General features: G+C 41.7%; 2 protein-coding genes across 2 annotated transcripts; one reads left to right on the top strand and one right to left on the bottom strand.

The window, feature by feature from the left end:
* Positions 1 to 895: 895 nt before the first annotated feature.
* Positions 896 to 7,391, top strand: LOC127003145 (uncharacterized). The gene is made up of 8 exons (XM_050869542.1): positions 896 to 978; positions 1,964 to 2,032; positions 2,496 to 2,634; positions 2,915 to 3,113; positions 3,937 to 4,185; positions 4,696 to 4,819; positions 5,356 to 5,873; positions 6,289 to 7,391. Coding segments are annotated over exons 1-8 (1,446 nt in total). The 5' UTR covers positions 896 to 977; the 3' UTR covers positions 6,436 to 7,391.
* A 1,344-nt stretch (positions 7,392 to 8,735) lies between these two features.
* LOC127002885 (propionyl-CoA carboxylase alpha chain, mitochondrial-like) lies at positions 8,736 to 19,767 on the bottom strand. The gene is made up of 16 exons (XM_050869135.1): positions 19,598 to 19,767; positions 18,267 to 18,461; positions 17,825 to 17,935; positions 17,292 to 17,460; positions 16,452 to 16,690; positions 16,185 to 16,279; positions 15,730 to 15,880; positions 15,476 to 15,545; positions 13,791 to 13,939; positions 13,500 to 13,644; positions 12,920 to 13,056; positions 12,199 to 12,378; positions 11,551 to 11,687; positions 11,283 to 11,364; positions 11,002 to 11,107; positions 8,736 to 10,825 (listed from the first exon to the last, which is right to left on the bottom strand). Exons 1-16 carry the CDS (start codon positions 19,667 to 19,669, stop codon positions 10,710 to 10,712), a joined length of 2,154 nt encoding a protein of 717 aa, XP_050725092.1. The 5' UTR covers positions 19,670 to 19,767; the 3' UTR covers positions 8,736 to 10,709.
* Between the last annotated feature and the right edge of the window lie 27 nt (positions 19,768 to 19,794).

The following is a 19,794-nucleotide window of genomic DNA, read 5'->3' as shown; positions in this document are numbered from 1 at the left end:
CAAAAAATTATATAGTTGGTAGAGTTAGGTGAGAGATAAACAGTACAGACATAGTTAGCAATAGAATAACAATATGAATAAGTCTTAGATGGTGGAAAAGTCGAGATTCAAGGCTGCGGGCACGAGAGCAAGTGATATTATAGCATCCATTGACCCAGCATCCATCTATAGACATAATTTAGGAGTGAGAAAGCTGAAGGGAACAGAGTAGAGATTGCTGTCAGTAACCCCAGAAAAGTGTCTTATTTAGGAAGTTATGAGGCTTAGAGGAAGAGAAGTGTTTTAAAGTGGAATATGGAATGAAAACAGCGAATATTACAGAAATTGATATAATACAGAAAGGTGGAACAGCTATCATGACGTACCTCATTAAGTTCAATAATTAATCATATGGGAGGACGAAATCAAGAGGTTACATAAAAGAAATTACAATAATGAGGATACTACCAATAAAGGCAATAGTAATACCACAATAACACTGATAATATATAGTTTTAGCCCATAGCAGTTGCCAAATCTCAACTTAATTTCACTTCCTTTCATATATTACACACAAAACATTACCCATCTTGTTGTATCATATTAATTTTATAGTACTAACCAAACAAACTACAATATATTACGGTGATTTTGATGGTTAACTGAGGATTTTGATACAGCGAGTAGGAAGATTTGGCAAAACCGCGGCAACGTTTGTTAATCAACGTTGTCAGATTGTCGTACTCAGCCTCTTATATTTACCAACTTCCGACCCAAAAACTGACTCCTGGGCCCCGATAAATAGATTAATTTATATTTATCGTTAAAATAGTTAATTCCAGATGTTTCTTGGCAATAGTTAGGCGTCAAAAACTGGTAAATACTATGCTCTGGGTACGATAATCTGGCACCGGTTGTTTGTTTACAAGTTTGGCGCCAAAAAGAACCACCGGAGGGTTTGACAGCGACGGGTCCGTCCTCTCTTTTCTGCCTCAAAAAGTAAGTTATTTAAGGTTAATTACGCCCTGAACCACCGCCAAAGCATGCATGGAGAAGAAAACTAACCATGAAACGCTAGTGAATATAGGAGAATAGTTATATAGAGTTAATAAAGGATCGTAAGCTTGGAAGGGACAAGGTGGTGGCTGACAGCTTTGAGAACATAGCAGCCACCAAAAGTAAGTTATTTAAGGTTAATTACGCCCTGAACCACCGCCAAAGCATGCATGGAGAGGAAAACTAACCATGAAACGCTAGTGAATATAGGAGAATAGTTATATAGAGTTAATAAAGGATCGTAAGCTTGAAAGGGACAAGATGGTGGCTGACAGCTTTGAGAATACAGCCACCAAAAGCAAGTTATTTAAGGTTAATTACGCCCTGAACCACCGCCAAAGCATGCATGGAGAGGAAAACTAACCATGAAACGCTAGTGAATATAGGGGAGTAGTTATATAGAGTTAATAAAGTTGGTGGCTGACAGCTTTGACAACATAGCCACCAAAAGTAAATTATTTAAGGTTAATTACGCCCTGAACCACCACCAGCGTATCCGTGGAGAGAAACATTAACCATGAAACGCTAGTGAATATAGGAGAATAGTTATATAGAGTTAATAAAGGTGGTGGCTGACAGCTTTGAGAATATAGCCACCAAAAGTAAGTTATTTAACATTAATTATGCCCTGAACCACTGCCACAGCATGCATGGAGAGGAAAAATAACGTCAAAACGCTAGTGGACCTCAGGGATTAATTTAAAGCTAATGAAAGGCCGTAAGAGTGGAGGGGACAAGGTGGTTCCTCTAATTGTAGATATATGAATTTTAGATTTATATTTAGATTCATTCATTGAGTCAGGTGGTGTTTGAAATAGTTGATGTGCTGTGGGGCGGCTGTGTGCTGGGTCGCAGAGCTTTGTCTAATTTACTTACTACTTATTTATTACTCTTATACTTATTTAATTCACGTGTTTCTGCTTTTCAGTGATGGAGCTTGATGATGTTGGTGCGCTGTTCGGTGGCAGTGATGAGGAGCCTCAGGAGAGAGAGCCTGGTGAGTGTATCTCTTATGTGCGTGAGGGAAGACATTATCTCCAACCTAAATTGATTATCCTTTCAGCATCTCTCTCCACTATTCTTTTGCAGTAGTGATGTGTAGTCTTTTCTTACTTCTTTTCCTTATTACTGTACCTTACACCTTATACTTGCCTCCAGGAGCAGTGACCAGCGTTCCTGGTTACCACTCCGCGGGCCTGGGTTCGAATCCCGGCCCAGGCTGTCATTGTGCAGCCCACCCAGCTGTTCATTCTCTCTTTTGGGCTGGTCAATAAATGGGTACCTGTGGAAGGTACACTGTGCAGCTATAGTGTATGCACTCACCTTTACTTTTACCTCTATACCTTATCCCTTATTTATTACTGGTGTGTTGCCTTCGACTTCTGTATAAAAAAGAGAGTAACTTGAATATTAGTGGTTATGTGTGTTACTTATTACTTGCATGTGTCACTTATCCTAAGGTGGAGAAAGAGAAGAAGGGGAAGAAGAGAATGAGTTGAACCCGAATGAGGCGGCAGCAGCAGCGGAAGGAGCGGGGAAAGGCGAGATCATAAAAGTGAAAGTTGTCAGGAAACCGCTGCCCAAACTTGACGCTCACAGGTCAGTCACGCTCACCCTTACCTTTTTATTTATTGATTTTTTTTACAGCATTGGATTTTGTTTTTCTTTTCTTTTTCCTTTTATTTTTCTCTTCCTCTTCTTCTACATCTTCTTTAATTTCTTCTATTCCTTCCTTTCAGTTATTCTCTCTCTCTCTCTCTCTCTCTCTCTCATATATCCCTGAAACAAAGCAATAATACTTCTTAATACTTTTCCATCATACACTCACTCACTCCTTAAAAATCTATATAAATCTATGTAAATCTTCCCTCCTCCCCAGGCTGGCGGGTCCGAGAGGGATGTTCGCCTTACAGAAATCCTTCAAAAACTTCAAATACAAAGGGAAGGGGCACGAGACGGAGGATTTCAGGGCCATGCTGCAGAAGATGGAGCTCTGGGCCCATCGACTCTTTCCCAAGCTGCCCTTCAAAGACACCCTGGAGCAGATAGAGAAGCTTGGAGGGCAAAAGAATGTACAGGTATTGCCTCTAGTACTCTACGGGTCATGTTCTTAAGCTTATTTTTCTTCTCTTTTTTCTGATTTTTCTTCCTTTTTTCTGATTTTTTTTCTACTTTTCCTTCATCTTTCTTTTTCCTCTTCTCCTTTTTCTTCTTCTTCATCTTTTTCTTTTAATTTTCTTCTTATTTTCTTTTTTTTTCTCTTCTTTTTCTTTACATATTTTTATTTTATTCCTCTTCCTTTTTTTTCAGATTTTTTCTTTTACTTCATCTTTTTTTTTCTCCTTTTTCTTCTTTGTCTTTTTCTTCTATTTCTTCCTATTTTTGTCTTTTTCTTCAGCTTCTTTTCTTTTTCTTCTACATATTTTACTTAATTTTCTTAATTTTCTTCACCTTCCTCTCATTTTCCCATTTTGCATCTCCTCTTCCATTCATTTTGTCTCATTTCCTCTCCTTTTCTCTCTTGTCTTCCTCCCATTTCTCCTTCCCTCTCCTCCTCTAACCTGTCTTCAAGTCCTGCACTATATCATAATCTCTCTATTTCTATTTCTGTTGTATCTCAGGTCCTTGCTGGGTCTTTTTTCTTATTTCTCATCTCACATTTTGTCTCCCACCTTCTTCTTCCCATTTCTCCTTCCCTCTCCTTACCTTTCCCTGTCTTAAAGTCCTGCACTCTTCTATAATTTCCTTTTCTTATCTCCTCATTTTTTTCATTTTCTCTTATATCTGTCTTTTAGTTTCTCATTTTGTCTCTTCTGTCTCCCATTTCTCCTTCCCTCTCCTTCCCTTCACTGTCTACAAGCCTTGCACTCTATCATAATCTCTATTTCCATTTTCTTTCAGGTCAACTTGAAGAAGATGCGTCTGGACATGTTCACTGAGGCGGACATAGATGACGGCATTGACCACGTGAAGAGAGGGACAGATGATGGCGATAATGACCCTCAAGTGCCCACCGTTGATGTGTTTGATGAGCTCCTTGGGATTACTACTACTACTGCTACCACCACTACTACTACTACTACTACTACTGGTGTTACGCATGCCTCTAACACCCCTCCGCTGATGCCTTGGTCCCCACCGAAGCCAAAAGTAAGTCATTTATTCCTTGTGTTTGGATTCTGTTGATGATTTATATACTATTGCCCTCTGTCTAACACTCCCTTAAAGTCTTCTCATTCATTTTCATCCCAGAGTACATCAGAGTACCCCTGATGCATAGGCCAGAGTTGGGAGGATAATGCTATTTCTCGCTTGTTTGTCACTTGATAGGATTTATAATCATACATTCTACTTTTATTTCATCTCTTTTTTTTCTTCTTCTCCTTTTTCTTCTATGTCTTTTTCTTCTATTCCTTCCTATTTTTGTCTTTCTTCAGCTGCTTTTTTTCGTTTCTTTTTCTTCTACATATTTTTCTTCATTTTCTTCACCTTCCTCTTTCTCCTTGTCTCTCATCTTCCTCCCATTTTGCATCTCCTCTTCCATTCATTTTGTATCATGTTCCTCCAACTTAATATCTCATGAACTGTGACTTTCGTGTGTGTCATGTCAAGTTTCTGGGGACCCTATATATTCGCAACTTAATATGGGTGACCTTGCAGCTGACGGATGAACAGAGGGAGAGGGCGGAGAGGAACAGGAGACTCGCCCTTGAGAAAAGACTTGCCCGACAAAGACAACAACAGCAGTACCAGGAGAGCCTCAATGCCTTGCAGAATAATTTGGGTAACTTAACTTATTTTCTGTTTTTTTTTACTTTGAATTGTTGTCTTATTCATTGTTATTTTCTTTAACATTATTATCAGTATTAATATTGGGAGGAGTGTGTTCTTCCAAACCTCACAGGCTTCTGTAATTTTCTAAAACACTCCTGTTGGGGTGTTAAGGTTGTCTTTTCACTTTGCTCTTGTAGCAAGGTCAGAATTGAAGTCCACTCTTGCACACCATTGACTTTAACCCAGTAGCAGTGGAGATCACGTTTCTTAATGGTCCCTCTAAGCGAGAAAAATGAGAAAAAATCATCACTCACACAAACCATTTCATAATATATATCAAAGCATTTGTGATCATTTTATGTATCATCTATTTTGGGGGGTTTATATCACGGCACAAATTTGGCCCATCGCTGCTGCACAGTAAAGCCACAAATTTGGCCTGTCGCTGCTACCGGGTTAAACCTAACACTTCTGGCATACTGCAACAGTCTTCTCAAATTTTTCAACCTTTCCATAACACCTTTTGAAATGACTGTAATTTTGCAGATAATGAAACCCAGAGAGAAAGAGACGCTACCTCAACAGAACCAATGGATGCTGCGAACTCTGATGACGGTTTGAACAGACTCACAGAACAAGGGAACTCCGAGGAAACACTCACAACAGACAAGGCTTTAGCGAGGACTCAAGACCCAGCGGGGACCCAGAAGAAGGACGAAACAGTCGATGGTATGGATGCTGCGGACAGTGTTTTTGACAAGCTGAAAGAACGAGAGGAGAGGAAAGAGACACAAGATGACTCAGAGGAGGAACTCACAATAGACGAGGCTTTAGAGGGGATTCAAGACCCAGCAAGGACCCAGAAGGAGAACGAAACACCAGATAAGACAGGCAATGGTATGGATGTTGCGGACAGTGTTTTTGACAAGCTGCAAGAACAAGAGGAAAAGGAAGTTACTCAGGATGATTCAGAGGAAGAACTCACAATAGACGAGGCTTTAGAGGGGATTCAAGACCCAGCAAGGACCCAGAAGGAAATAAAGTGGAATTCATGGATACTGACAGTGTTTTCGACAAGCTGAAAGAACAAGAGGAAAAGGAAGTTACTCAAGACGACTCAGAAGATGAACTTATGATAGACGAGGTTTTAGAGAAGATACAAGAGCCAGGAAGCGCACAGAAAGAGAACCAGACACAAGGGAATACAGAGTAAAGAATGAAGACTACAAATGAGGTTACGGATAAGCTTGAACGAAAAGACACGCAAAGGAAGAACTTGCAATAGATGAGGTTTTAGAGAAGATGCAAGACCCAGATAGCACCCAGAATTAGACCAAAACAAGAGGCAATAAAGTGGAATTCATGGATACTTCAGAGGTTTGGGACAAGCTTGAAGAAGGGAAACAGGACTCGGAGGAAGAACTTGCAATAGATGAGGTTTTAGAGAAGATGCAAGACCCAGTTAAAACACAGAATTAGACCAAAACAAAAGGAAATAAAGTGGAATTCATGGATACTGCAGAGGTTTCAGACAAGCTTGAAGAAGGAAAACAGGATGCAGAGGAAGAACTTGCAATAGATGAGGTTTTAGAGAAGATGCAAGACCCAGATAACACACAAAATTAGACCAAAACAAAAGGAAATAAAGTGGAATTAATGGATACTACAGAGGCTTCGGACAAGCTTGAAGATGGGAAACGACTTGGAGGAAGAACTTGCAATAGATGAGGTTTTAGAGGAGATGCAAGACCCAGTTAAAACACAGAATTAGACCAAAACAAAAGGAAATAAAGTGGAATTCATGGATACTACAGAGGTTTGGGACAAGCTTGAAGAAGGGAAACAGGACTCAGAGGAAGAACTTGCAATAGACGAGGTTTTAGAGGAGATGCAAGACCCAGATGACACACAGAATTAGACCAAAACAAGAGGAAATAAAGTGAAATTCATGGATACTACAGAGGTTTGGGACAAGCTTGAAGAAGGGAAACAAGACTCAGAAAATGAACTTGCGATAGATGAGGTTTTAAAGAAGATGCAAGACCCAGCTAGCACACAGAATTGGACCAAAACAAAAGGAAATACAGAGGAAGTCATAGATACCACAGATGAGATTATGAATAAGCTTGAAAAACAGACGATGCAGAGGAAAAACTTGCAATAGACGAGGTTTTAGAGAAGATGCAAGACCCAGTTATCACACAGAATTAGACCAACAACAAAAGGAAATACAGAGGAAGTCATAGATACCACAGATGAAGTTATGGACAAGCTTGAAGAACGAGAAGTTATTCAAAAGACCTCAATAGATGTTTAAGGGAAGATTCAGGACTCAGTTAGTGCCCAGAAGGAAAGGAAAACATTGAAAACGGGTCTTATGGGTGTGACAGATGATGTTTGAGGTGACAAAATACAATATGGAAAAGAAAAGGATGGAAGGGTTTTTAGAGAAGATTCAACCCCCTTCCCCCTTTCTTTTGTGTGTGTGTGTGTGTGCGTGTGGTAAAGGAGTCAAGGGCAAAAAGAAAAAAAGAAAACAATAATGATAAACAACAACGGCTATCTGAAGATCACATTGACAAGAGAAGTGAAAGAGGATGAGGCTGAGGAGATACAAAAATTCAAGACCCTTTTAGTGAGCAGATGAAGAAAAGGAGACTTGGATGCATAGAAGAGATAAAGGAGGATGAGGTTGAGGAGATACAGACGAGATTCAAGAGGTTGGTACGATGGATATCCCCCAACATTTTTCTTCACTGGATTGTAGCAGCCACTTTTTGTTCCATTCCTGTAGCTTGGTGAGGTCTGCTTGTAGGAAATCCACAGTCAAGGGATTAAACAATGAATTTCTTTTTATTTATTTATTTATTTTTTTACATTAACAGAGAATACACACCAGATAATTAGTTAGTCAGATGATTTAAGATAGAAAAATACTCTAAATTATAATACTGGAAACTAGATATTCACAACTATGTATCGGTTCACAAAGGCTTCTATGGAATGGCTCATATTTACAAGGTGTGTCATGCAGCATCCAGCCTCAGTTTTAGTCAAGCTAGTCACTATACAAATTCACAGAGCTTACAGTTGGTATCAAACACTGTCAGGGAAGGATTCTACTGTTGCCTTGCTAAGCTGAAGGCCATACTTAGGATCAGTTTCACAGTCTAATACAGCACTGGGGAAGGATTTCACTGTTCCCATGTAAGCTGAAGGCCATATTTAAGTTAAGATCAGTTTCACAGTCTAATACAGCAAGTTTGTAAGGTCCCCAACCACAAAAATTACATGTATAGTGTTTGGCGTTGATTCAGAAAAGAGGAAATTTTAGGAAACCACTTTGACAATCTCTAGTAGTAGTCGGTTTGGGGATAAGGCTTTGCAACGCCCCCCCTTTAGCAGCTTTAGTATCTGGTATTGAGTCGAAAAAATGGATCATTGTGGAGAATACAGTTTGGTTAGGGCACTTCAATGAGTGTGTGTTGGACTGGCCCTTAGTGACTTTAAATAAAATACAGTTTGGTTGGGGCACTTGCAATGACTGTGTGTTGGACTGGCCCTTAGTGACTTTAAATGACTATAGAAAACACAATATTTGACCTAATTTGTGGATGGCTCCTTTATAATTCTTTGTTATGGAGTGGTACAGACATTTTAATTATTTAGACACCTGACACTTCAAACTTTGAACTTGGCATTAAAATCAAATTAGCACAAAACAAACCTACACCACTCTATGAATGTCTATATTTTTACTGTTTCCCTTTCCTGTGTCCGCTGTTAAGTGTGGTTTGGACACGGGATGTGGTGCAGCAGGCGTGGGGTAAACATTTCTACTTGCCGACATCTTGCACAAAGGAATACATTAGGGTTGAAGGGAGAGGTGTTATGCACATTGCCAGGTCAGGACATATTTTTATCTGTGGTGTATTTATATTTGGTGACATCTTGCATGGAGATTTTAAATAGATAGAGGTTATGTGAAGGAAAGGTGAGGAAGGAAGAGGAGGGAGAGGGAGGTGAAAGGAAGAAAGAAAAGAGAAGTAATGGGAGGTAATGTAAAGCCAGGAAAATAGAAAAAAAAGAGGAGGATGAGGAAAGGAGATGGAAGAGGGAGAGAAAGGGAAAGCAGAGGTATTGGCTAATCACTTATATTTGCTGACATCTTGCACAAAGGAATTATATTTGGGCTGAAGAATGAGAGGTAGTCTTATGCTCATATTTATCCATCTCCCTATCTTCCTATTTAGCTATCTCCCTTCAGGTCAATCTTTTCCTCATCCGTCACTGGTTAGGTACTTTATACAGGCTCCAGATCATTGCTCTTGAGGTAGAAGGGGATATCATTTACCAGATTTAATTCTACTCTCTGATTCTTATAGTTTGTCACAGGAGAAATACTGGGAGTCAAATTCTAGTACTGTCATTTGTTTACGTACTGGGAGTTGAATTCACGCACTGTTTACGTACTGGGAGTTGAATTCACGCAGTCATTTGTTTACGTACTGGGAGTCAAATTCATGTTTTGTCATTTGTTTACATCTAGCAAGCACATCAAACAAAAGACTAGGCTCTCCATTTAAAGCATTTTCCTTCTACTGCAGCAACACAGTGAGGCTTTTGGCAGTAGTGGGGGCTGTAGCAGTGCTGGGGTGGATCACACGTAGGGTAGTGCCGAGTTACTAGAGTAAAGCATGGTGGTATGTTACTATAGTGGTATATTGCTGACTTTGGTTGGCTATTGAGATCTCGTCTGGTTAATCACTATACAAGAGAAAAAATAATTGAAACAAAGATCATTGGTGCGTGTGAAATTATGTAATTACACAATGGATATCACTGCCCATCAGTGGCCATCAGGACATCCACATCTCTCTTCTTTATGGCACTGAACTCCATATAGATATTTTTCACTCCTCATTCCATATGATTAATTATATTATATGAAAATGTAAGCATCCATATCATGAATGCTTACATATCCATGCACCTTTTCTGACTGTACTCTGCACAATTTGACCACACTGACTGCATCAGCTGCATAAATATGCGTTGGTCTACTCCTCTCATTTCATATTCAACAGCAGTTTTTTATCCCTCTCATCTGCCCTTCATGTAGACACCAACCAGTAACAAGAACCTTAACATCTTCCTGAACCTAATCAGGATCAGTAATAATTTCATATTTCATAATATAGTTTTCTTATAAGTGCTGTGCACATATTAGGCTTCACAGACCTGCAGTGTCACTAGGTTATGTTATTCCTAGCTTTCACTGAAAACACATTCCTTGCCTTAATTTAAATTAACTAAATTTTTAAACCCAGGTTGATTATTAAACAGGGACAGCACCGGGTACCTGGAAACAGCGAAGTGCACACGCTGGCCAGAGGTGGAACTCTAACACAGAGAACATACACGTGGTCTCACTATTGCAATGAACAATATCTAATTAAATAAGCACACAACATGGCATTACTTAAGGAATTTAAGCTCATATCAGTTTAACACAACTACCTACATGACATAATTTGTTTAAAAATAAATCGGTGCTTCAAATGTCCTTGGTAACATTTCAGACATTTTGATTCAAGGAGCTGCTTCGAGGTGAACAGAGAAGTGCACCAACACATTAGATGATGACAACCTCTCATATAACCTATATTTATGACTGTTGATGGTCTCCACTTTTCATGAAGATAGACTCTGTTAGATGCTCAGAAATTTACAGATGACTGCTCATTACGATAAATTAATGTCCAAAATAAATAACTTGGTGAATCAATTACAGAACACAGCCTGCAGGCAGTGCTGGGCATCACCTGGACCCAGCACTGTAGTTTTAATGACTTATCACATTTCTCCTCAGCGGTGAGTGCAGCGCGGACCACACAGCCTTACTCCAGCTCCACCAGCACCTGCTCCTCCTCCACGGTGTCGCCGGGCTTCACGTTGACAGCCTTCACCTTCCCGCTGGCAGCGGCGGACAGGGAGTTCTGCATCTTCATGGCCTCTGTGGGGAGCAAGGTGCAAGGTGAGAAACATGTATTTAGTCAAGCATGAAAAGTATCCAAGCTTGCTAGAATACTACACGTGCAGCATCCAGTTGTATCGATAATGAACACAACTCATGATAGAAAAGACTTCTTAAATATTTCTTTGCAAAATATTGCAGTGCAGAGGAATTACCAATGACACACAGCTCCTGGCCCTCCGCCACCATGTCACCCGGGGCACAGTTGATGGTCTTGACGAGCCCAGGCATTGGGGACAACACTTGCTTGCTTTGGTCAACCTGTCAAAGATACAAGGTGTCAATAGCTCACGTTTTATATGAAGCAGCCATCAAACTTAACCAGTAACAGATTTAAGTCTCGAGGTAAAACCTATCAAGTAGGTCATTCCTTATGGGATGCTTTCCCTATTGTTAACCTGGAATGATCTGTTAATGCTGTATTAACATGGCTTACCTTGGGTTTCTCAGGGATGAGGGACAGGAGGCTGTTGGCAGTTTTGGTCAGGACTTGGCTCTGGAAAGCTGTTCCCTTGTACCTGAAGAAAGCATCAGCATTGTACTTATAACCTTAATTTATGCATACAAACATTTGTGAAATGACAAGAGAGTCAAGTGCTGCTTCAGGGAAATGCTGTGTTGTTTGCAATACATTGGTTTTCAAGAATGATGAAGCTTTAATAAAAACATTATTAAATCACTGGTACGCTGCTCCAACAACTCACCGTATCCTAATTTCCCCGGCAGAGCCCAACTTGATGAGCTGGACGGTTTCATGGGAGCCGTCAATGTTTGCCTCGATCAGCGGCGTAGCTAAGTCAAACTGGCTGTCCACGGTGACCGTTGTGTTGTCCACCGTCACCTGAGGAAGAGGGCAAGGAAGCAGTGTATAAATAATCTACAGTCAATCAGCAGGGGCACACTGCCTCACCCATCCTGTGATGCCAGCCCCAGGGGTCTCCATGCAGGCTCCCTTACCATCCGAGTTCCTCACGGCAGGATCTATCGCATTGCTGAAGTCATGAGCTTTATGGGCATCCCCTCAGCCTCCTCCACTTGAGAATATCCCATATAGAAATAACCCTCAGAAAAGAGTTGATTTCTAGGTAGCGTTCCCTTGTTATTTGTGGGTTATTCTAGAAAAAATGTACATGTGAAATATTCTTAAAACTGTGGCAGTCTTGAAATTCCCACCTGCAAACAGTGCTGTGATGCTGCCTAACTCCTGAGTCCTACATCGTCCTAAGCGGTCATCAGTGTTCCTATTGTTTTCTCTGTCCTCATAATGTGCTTTCCACTTGAATTCTGCATGTAGTTCAACCACAAAATCCTGTTTACTACATTTAGGTAAACACAACTAGGATTACACCCACCTCAAAGTTGTCCTTGGCAAGCCTGGCAGTGCAAGGAACCTCCCAGTCCCCAAACTTAATGACCAGATCCCATACGTCTGGCAGCTTGGCGTTCCCGGCGCTCCTGTGGTCGTTGAGGAACACTCGGCTCCTCAGCTCATCCTTGAGGTGGATGGCAGCAAGGATGGCCGTCAGCTCCACCTGAAAATGATGAATTCTTGAGCTGTTATAGACTGATGAGAATGTGAACAGGGAGAATCTTATTTGAGGCAATGAAAGAATAAGGTTACGAGCATGAGTTAAAGATGATGAGTGCAGAGATAACATTATCAAGTTTAGTTTCCCATAAAGTTGTTGGAAGTGGAGTTTGTAAGGGCAAGGAATATCCACGAGAGCGAGTCAACTACTGGCAACATTGTGACTGAGAAGATAAATGGTTGGTGGGTGTTTGCAAGTTCACTGCTCATAGGAATCTAAGTTTGTTTGCGTAGTCATCAATTCTGTATGTGGAGCCACTTTTTACAATCAATAAAATGAATGAGTGTAAATATATCTTTTTCTTCCTGAGTGTGATGTAGATTAATTTGACATGAATAACATGCATATAAGTTATTACATATATACATACAAATAAATTAATTTACATATATACATACATTCAAATAAATTAATCAAAAAAGCACCAACTATGGACTCCCGTGGGTGTCGTAGCAAGCATCACCGAAATGACTCAACCACGCACCTTTTCCCGCGGCGACACCTGCTTGCCCTTGAAGCCATCCGGGTACACCTCCGGCAGGTAGTTGGTGGAGATGTTGCCCGACACAAACCGCTCCTCCGTCAGGATGTCACGCAGGAGTGGGATGTTGTGGGTGACACCTGGGAGGGGAACAAAAGTTAGGGTAGTACACTCACTGGTTAGCAAACTTCTTCTGCAAGGGTCAAGGTCCTCTAGCCAATATTCATTTATCTCTACTGGAGGTGGTGACCCAGTAAGCATAATCTTGACTCCTTCAATCCAGTACCCTGTATGACGCTGCTTTACATCTACAGTTAATTCATTATCATAGTCTTTTGGAGCTTCTAAAAGACCCTTGTCCTGTACTATTTCATCCTTTGTCGCAAAATGAATCAACTTGAGGCTCCTACACCTTCAGCTCACCTCCAGAAGCCTTTGACCCAGTGCTCTGTGTAACATTTGCTTTAAATCTACAGTTCATTTTCTACTAAAGTCTTCTGGAACCTTAAAAATCCTTGTCCTTTAATGTTTCACCCTTTGCCACTTAACGAGTCAACCGGATGCTCCACCACCTCCCCCTCACCTCGGATGACATAAGCGTCGAGGGCCTGGATGCTGCGCTGGATGGCCTCCTCCCTGTCGTCCCCGTAGCACACCAGCTTGCAGATCATGGGGTCGTAGTAGATGCTGATCTCGCTCCCTTCCTCGACGCCACTGTCACACCTCACCTGTAGTGGAGGAGAAAGGAGTGTACTGGTAAACATATTAAACAAAAAGATAAAAATGGGCATCAAACAGAGGAAGAGTGGAGGCAGTAACAGGTAACAAAATCACAGCAGAGAATAATAAAATAGAAGAATGAGCCAGTAGTCACCTTGGGCAGATGCAGGGGCTCCTGGTACCTGGACAGCCTGCCAATGGAGGGGAGGCCAAAGTTCTTGAAGGGGTCCTCGGCATACACTCTGCTCTCCATGGCCCAGCCACGGATGGAGATGTCGTCCTGGCTCAGCCGCAGCGGATGACCTGCAAGGAGTTTCACATCACAATGTTTAGCCAAAGTCAGGATGAGGTGTGGAGACAGCAGGAGACATTCTGCACATATTTATGTACATGATGGGGAGGCACTGCCTGAGTGGTTAGCACATGGGCGCCGCATCCAGGAGGATGCGGGTTCGCATCCCACCCGCCGCCACAGCTAAAATTTTCCACCACCGCTGAGTTGCCTCAGACTACCCACATGCTCTCCTGAAGACCACCTGTCAACCCGGACTCTAGATTCTCTCTAAAAGAGAGGATCAAAGAAGAGCTCCAGGGGGCAGCATGAACCAAGCAAGATGGTGCCACTATAAACACTAACCTGCACCATAACAGGCTGGGACAGACCACCAGGTCCCACCAAGGAAGCCTACCGGTGCAACAGACAGAAATGTAAAAAATATATATATATATATATATATATATATATATATATATATATATATATATATATATATATATATATATATATATATATATATATATATATATATATATATATATATATATATATATATATATATATATATATATATATATATATATATATATATATATATATATATATATATATATATATATATATATATATATATATATATATATATATATATATATATATATATATATATATATATATATATAAAGACGCTGCATCTTGGAAGACGCACAATAATATTGGAGATAAATTTTGAGAAAAAAAAATTAAGTCATTCTCACACAAGAACAGCTTCACCATATCCATGAATTTATGTAACCTTTTCTTAAAACTATCTATTGTCTCAGCACTCACCACAAATGTACAACTAGACAATTTCAACTACCGTTGGTAAATACACACACGCTGAAACAGTGGGTCCCTAACATAAACATGGCGGCATGTAGGCTATTGGTTTGTTTACATTCATCACTCGTCCGATTTTGTCCGTATGGTGATGACATACTAGTTGGTGGTTAGTAAATATACTATACATCTTTCATTGTCCAAGGGTGGTTTTATTTCCATAAAAGTGAATAAAAAAAAATAAAAAATATGTACATAAAAATATGAAAGAGTCAAAGAAATTATAGGCTGGTAGTGGCCGGCCGTTCAATAAACAACAGACGTTTGGGTCACGTTTGGGCTTGTGGCTTGGCTCCAGGAAGGTTTATGGTATTGGAAATACTTGTAACAAGTAAGTACTGAGGTTATATCATATAAAAGGCTGAATTAAATAGTTACTTAAGTTAACCTCATAATGTAATGACAACATACAAATCCACGTCCCTATCGGTCGAGCCAATACGGTGACCGTCCAAGCTCACTTGAGCCTGGACGTTGCTGCCACAATACAACATTTGTCTTGGAAGACGCACAAGTATTTTTCATGGTATTTTTTAGGAAAAAAATTGCGTCTTGTAAGCCGAAAAGTACGGTATCTCTCTCTCTCTCTCTCTCTCTCTCTCTCTCTCTCTCTCTATATATATATATATATATATATATATATATATATATATATATATATATTAGTGGCTTACACCTACCTTTGGCAACCCTGATCATCTGGTGGACAAGGTCAACGCCAGTGATGCATTCAGTGATGGGATGCTCCACCTGGGGATGGAAGGTGACCATCAGCACACCACACAAACACACACACACACACACACACACACACTCAAATACAATCAAGAAACTAACCATATATGCCATTACTAAAGTTATTAAAAAAAAAAAAAAAAAAAAAAAAAACTAATTAAGTATATCCAAACAAGCTTTAAGAGTGAGTATCACCAACCTGAAGTCTCGTGTTCATCTCGAGGAAGTAAAAGTTCTTCTTGGAGTCGACGAGGAACTCCACGGTGCCGGCCGAGGAGTAGCCGATCTGCTTGGCCAGGGCCACCGCCTGTTGCCCCATGGCCCGCCGCGTGGCCTCGTCCAGGAACACACTGGGGAGAGGGATTACTTTTTATTTTGTTTTATTTTTTATAGTAAACAACTTAAGGGCAAAAACAAAAAGAAAAAAATCTGTAACAAAGAGAAAACAAAAAATCCCACCAACTCATTTCTTCTCTCTTTTTAGTGTTCCTGTTCCCTCCCAAGCCTTCCCCCACTCTTTTCTGTATATGCTAGTATTAGATATTAGATTTAATATCTAAGTTTTCAGCCTATCGGCTGCCAAAGCTTAATAAACCTATTATTATTTTATATTATTTATATTCATATTATTATTATTACTATTATTATTATTACCTTGGGGCCTCCTCAATCACCTTCTGGTTACGGCGCTGGATGGAACACTCTCGCTCATTGAGGTAAATAGCGTTGCCGTGCTTGTCACCCAACACCTGTGGAAGAGGGAGACAGTGAAGGATAATTCAACAATGAAACACCAAAAATTCCAAAAATTCTAATGACTTTTGGCATTATCATCATTCCTAATAATTCCCCACCAAATGAGTAAGACATCCACGTAGCTGAGAGGACACGCAATGACCTGGACAGAGAGTTACGACTTGCCTGGATTTCAATGTGTCTCGGGTTGTCCACAAACTTCTCCACCAGGATCCGGTCGTCCCCAAAACTTGCAGCAGCCTCAGAGGTGGACAGCTTGAAGCCCTCCTTGGCCTCATCATCGTTCCATGCAATCCTCATGCCTTTGCCGCCCCCACCAGCGGATGCCTTGATCATCACAGGGTATCCAATGTCATTGCTGATTTTCACACAATCCTCGGCGTCCTTGACTATGCCATCGAAACCTGAGGATGAGGAAGGAGTGAAAAGAGGATTGAAGGAGAAGGAAGGAAAGGAATAGATGGAAGATGAGCAGAAGTAATCAGATTAGGATGAGGAGGAGAAAGAAGAGAGATGAGAAACAGAGGAATAGAAGGGTGAGCAGAAGTCAACAAAAGATGAGGAGGAGGAAAAGGAGAAGGAAGAGGACAAAGTGAGAAGAGGAATCTGAGGAGAGAGAGAGAGAAAGAAGAGAATGAGCAGAAGTTAACAGAAGATGAGGAGGAGAAGGAGGAGGATGAAGTGAGAAGAGGAACAAGAACAGGAGAGGAACAGAAGGAAGGCAAGCAAAAAAAAGTAAAATATTGCATCTGACAAATGTTAATAAGTAAATAAGGAGGAGGAAGAGGAGGAGGAGGAAACAGTGAGAAAAGAAATGCAAGAAAAGGAGAGAGAGAAAAAGAAGGAAAGCAAGCAAAAGAAAGTAAAATATTGCATCTGACATTTGTTAAATAGAAGATAAGGAGGAGGAGGAGGACAAAGTGAGAAGAGGAAAACAGGGAGAGGAGAGTGAGGAATTGAAAGACGATGAGCAAAAGTATAATAAAAAGAAAAAAACAAATAAACCTGGGATAGTGTTGACACCGGCAGCCATGGCCAGCCTCTTGGACTCCAGTTTGTCCCCCATGCCGACGATGGCTGCGGCGTTCGGTCCGATGAAGGACACGCCAAGGTCCTCAAGCTTTTGTACAAACTCTGCATTCTCACTCAGGAAGCCATAGCCAGGATGAACGGCCTGATGGGAAGGAACACTAAACATTAGCCCTGTCCCCTCACGAGAACTTCCCTCCAGCTGCAGCAGAAGTGTCTCCATCTCTCCTTGTTCTGGCACTCCCTCTCTGCACACTCAATCCTGCTACTCCCAACTCTCTCACTCTATTGACCCACTTCACAGGTCGTTTTTCCCTGACACCCCCTCCTCAATCCTTCCTTCATACACTCTATTCACAAATTCATTCTCATTCACTCTCATTGCATTATAAATATCATAAACATTAACATTATTACCATGCACTAAATTAAATAATCAAATGGACTGAATAAGTGTAATATCAATAATAATAAAAAATACTGAAATGAGGATTAATTATTAGCCTCACCTGGGCCCCTGTCTCCTTGATGGCCTCGATGATCTTGTCCATGCGCAGGTAGGAGTCCCGGGCCAGCGCTGTGCCCACACATATCGCCTCGTCAGCAAGCTTCACATGGGGCTGCAGTGATCATTATTATTATTATTATTATTATTATTATTATTATTATTATTATTATTATTATTATACTGTAAACCTAAACAACTTATAAATAATCAAATGTAAAACCTCCTTCATGCCTTGTTTACTAAAAAGAAACACCCTAACAAAACCTCCTTGATGACAAAGAAAAAAAAGTAAAAAAATTGGCATATATATGGAATTCACAGCATAAGAGTGTATGGCAACAGTCACAAACCTAAACAACCTAACAAAAACCTCCTTAATGACTTGCTTATAAAAGAAAGAGAAAGAAAAAGAAAAGCAAAGGTGGCAAATGTATCTAACTCACAGCATACGAGTCAACATCTGAGTGTATGGCAACCGTCTTTATGCCCATCTTCCTGGCCGTCTTCATGACTCGGCACGCGATCTCCCCGCGGTTTGCGATAAGTATCTTGGTGAAGGTCGGCTCCTCGGGGCGGATGGGGTCAGTGGTGTAGATGGAGCACAGCCGCACCCCACACAGCCTGGCTGAGGGGAGGCCCTGGGGAGGGGGGCAAGAGATGAACCATCACATTCAGGTTTACATTTTTCTTTTCTTTTATTAACATTAATGGAAACAACTTGATGGCATAAAAATAATAAAACAATATTTCAATATAATAATAATAATAATAATAATAACTACACAGCATAAACATCACAGTGCCAGTGTGCACAGCAGTGATAGTGTGCACATCACAGTGCCAGTGTGCACATCACAGTACCAGTGTTCACATCACAGTACCAGTGTGCACATCACAGTGCCAGTGTGCACAGCAGTGATAGTGTGCACATCACAGTGTCAGTATGCACATCACAGTGCCAGTGTGCAAATCACAGTGCCAATGTGCATATCACAGTGCCAGTGTGCACATCAGTGCCAGTGTGCACATCAGTACCAGTGTACACATTACAGTGCCGATATGCACAGCAGTGCCAGTGTGCACAGCAGTGCCAGTGTGCACATCATAGTGCCAGTATGCACAGCAGTGCCAGTGTGCACAGCAGTGCCAGTGTACACAGGAGTGCCAGTGTGCACAGCAGTGCCAGTGTGCACATCACAGTGCAAGTGTGCACATCACAGTGCCAGTGTGCATGGTAGTGCCAGTGTGCACATCACAGTGCCAGTGTGCACATCACAGTGCCTGTGTGCACATCACAGTGCCAGTGTGCACATCACAGTGCCAGTGTGCACATCACAGTGCCTGTGTGCACATCACAGTGCCAGTGTGCACATCACAGTGCCAGTGTGCACAGCAGTGCCAGTGTGCACATCACAGTGCTAGTGTGCACAGCAGTGCCAGTGTGCACATCACAGTGCCAATGTGCACAGCAATGCCAGTGTGCACAGCAGTGCCAGTGTGCACATCACAGTGCCAGTGTGCACAGCAGTGCCAGTGTGCACATCACAGTGCCAGTGTGCACAGCAGTGCCAGTGTGCACATCACAGTGCCAGTGTAAAGTACAGCGGTGACGGTGACCGTCATGAGCACACAGTGCCAGTGGATGCACACCAAGCAGTGCCAGTGCTTGACACACACACACACACACACACACTGGCCATCGGGTGCCCCACACTGCCACCATGCCCCTCCCCTCCTCCTCCTCCGTGCCCGGCGCCCCCCACCCCCGCCTTACGGGCCTGGCAGAGGGCAGCAGCACTCGCCGCAGCATCCTGTAGCACTCCCGCCTCAGCAGCGCCCCGGACATCCTGGAAACACGAGGCTGGGGACGCAGAGAAGGGCAAGAGCTCGGCTGGTCGGCCGGTCGGCGGCGGGGTCACGGCGGGATGGGGCGGGGCGGCGGGCCTACCAATATTTACTCCATATCTTAAC

Source organism: Eriocheir sinensis, chromosome 24, assembly GCF_024679095.1.
Source record: "Eriocheir sinensis breed Jianghai 21 chromosome 24, ASM2467909v1, whole genome shotgun sequence".
In the NCBI taxonomy this organism is placed as follows: Eukaryota; Metazoa; Arthropoda; class Malacostraca; order Decapoda; family Varunidae; genus Eriocheir; species Eriocheir sinensis.
The sequence above is the reverse complement of the archived record's forward strand: the minus strand, read 5'-3'. Positions and strand labels throughout refer to the sequence as shown.

Bases quoted from the DNA above. Each gene is read 5' to 3' on its own strand.
- LOC127003145 (XM_050869542.1), top strand. The intron at 2,033-2,495 runs GTGAGTGTATCT...ACTTATCCTAAG, and splicing joins GCCTCAGGAGAGAGAGCCTG to GTGGAGAAAGAGAAGAAGGG. The intron at 4,820-5,355 runs GTAACTTAACTT...GTAATTTTGCAG, and splicing joins TGCCTTGCAGAATAATTTGG to ATAATGAAACCCAGAGAGAA.
- LOC127002885 (XM_050869135.1), bottom strand. From the start codon at position 19,669: ATGTCCGGGGCGCTGCTGAGGCGGGAGTGCTACAGGATGCTGCGGCGA. The intron at 15,881-16,184 runs GTAATAATAATA...CCCTCTCCCCAG, and splicing joins GTGATTGAGGAGGCCCCAAG to TGTGTTCCTGGACGAGGCCA. The intron at 11,688-12,198 runs GTGGGTGTAATC...CCTCTTCCTCAG, and splicing joins TTGCCAAGGACAACTTTGAG to GTGACGGTGGACAACACAAC.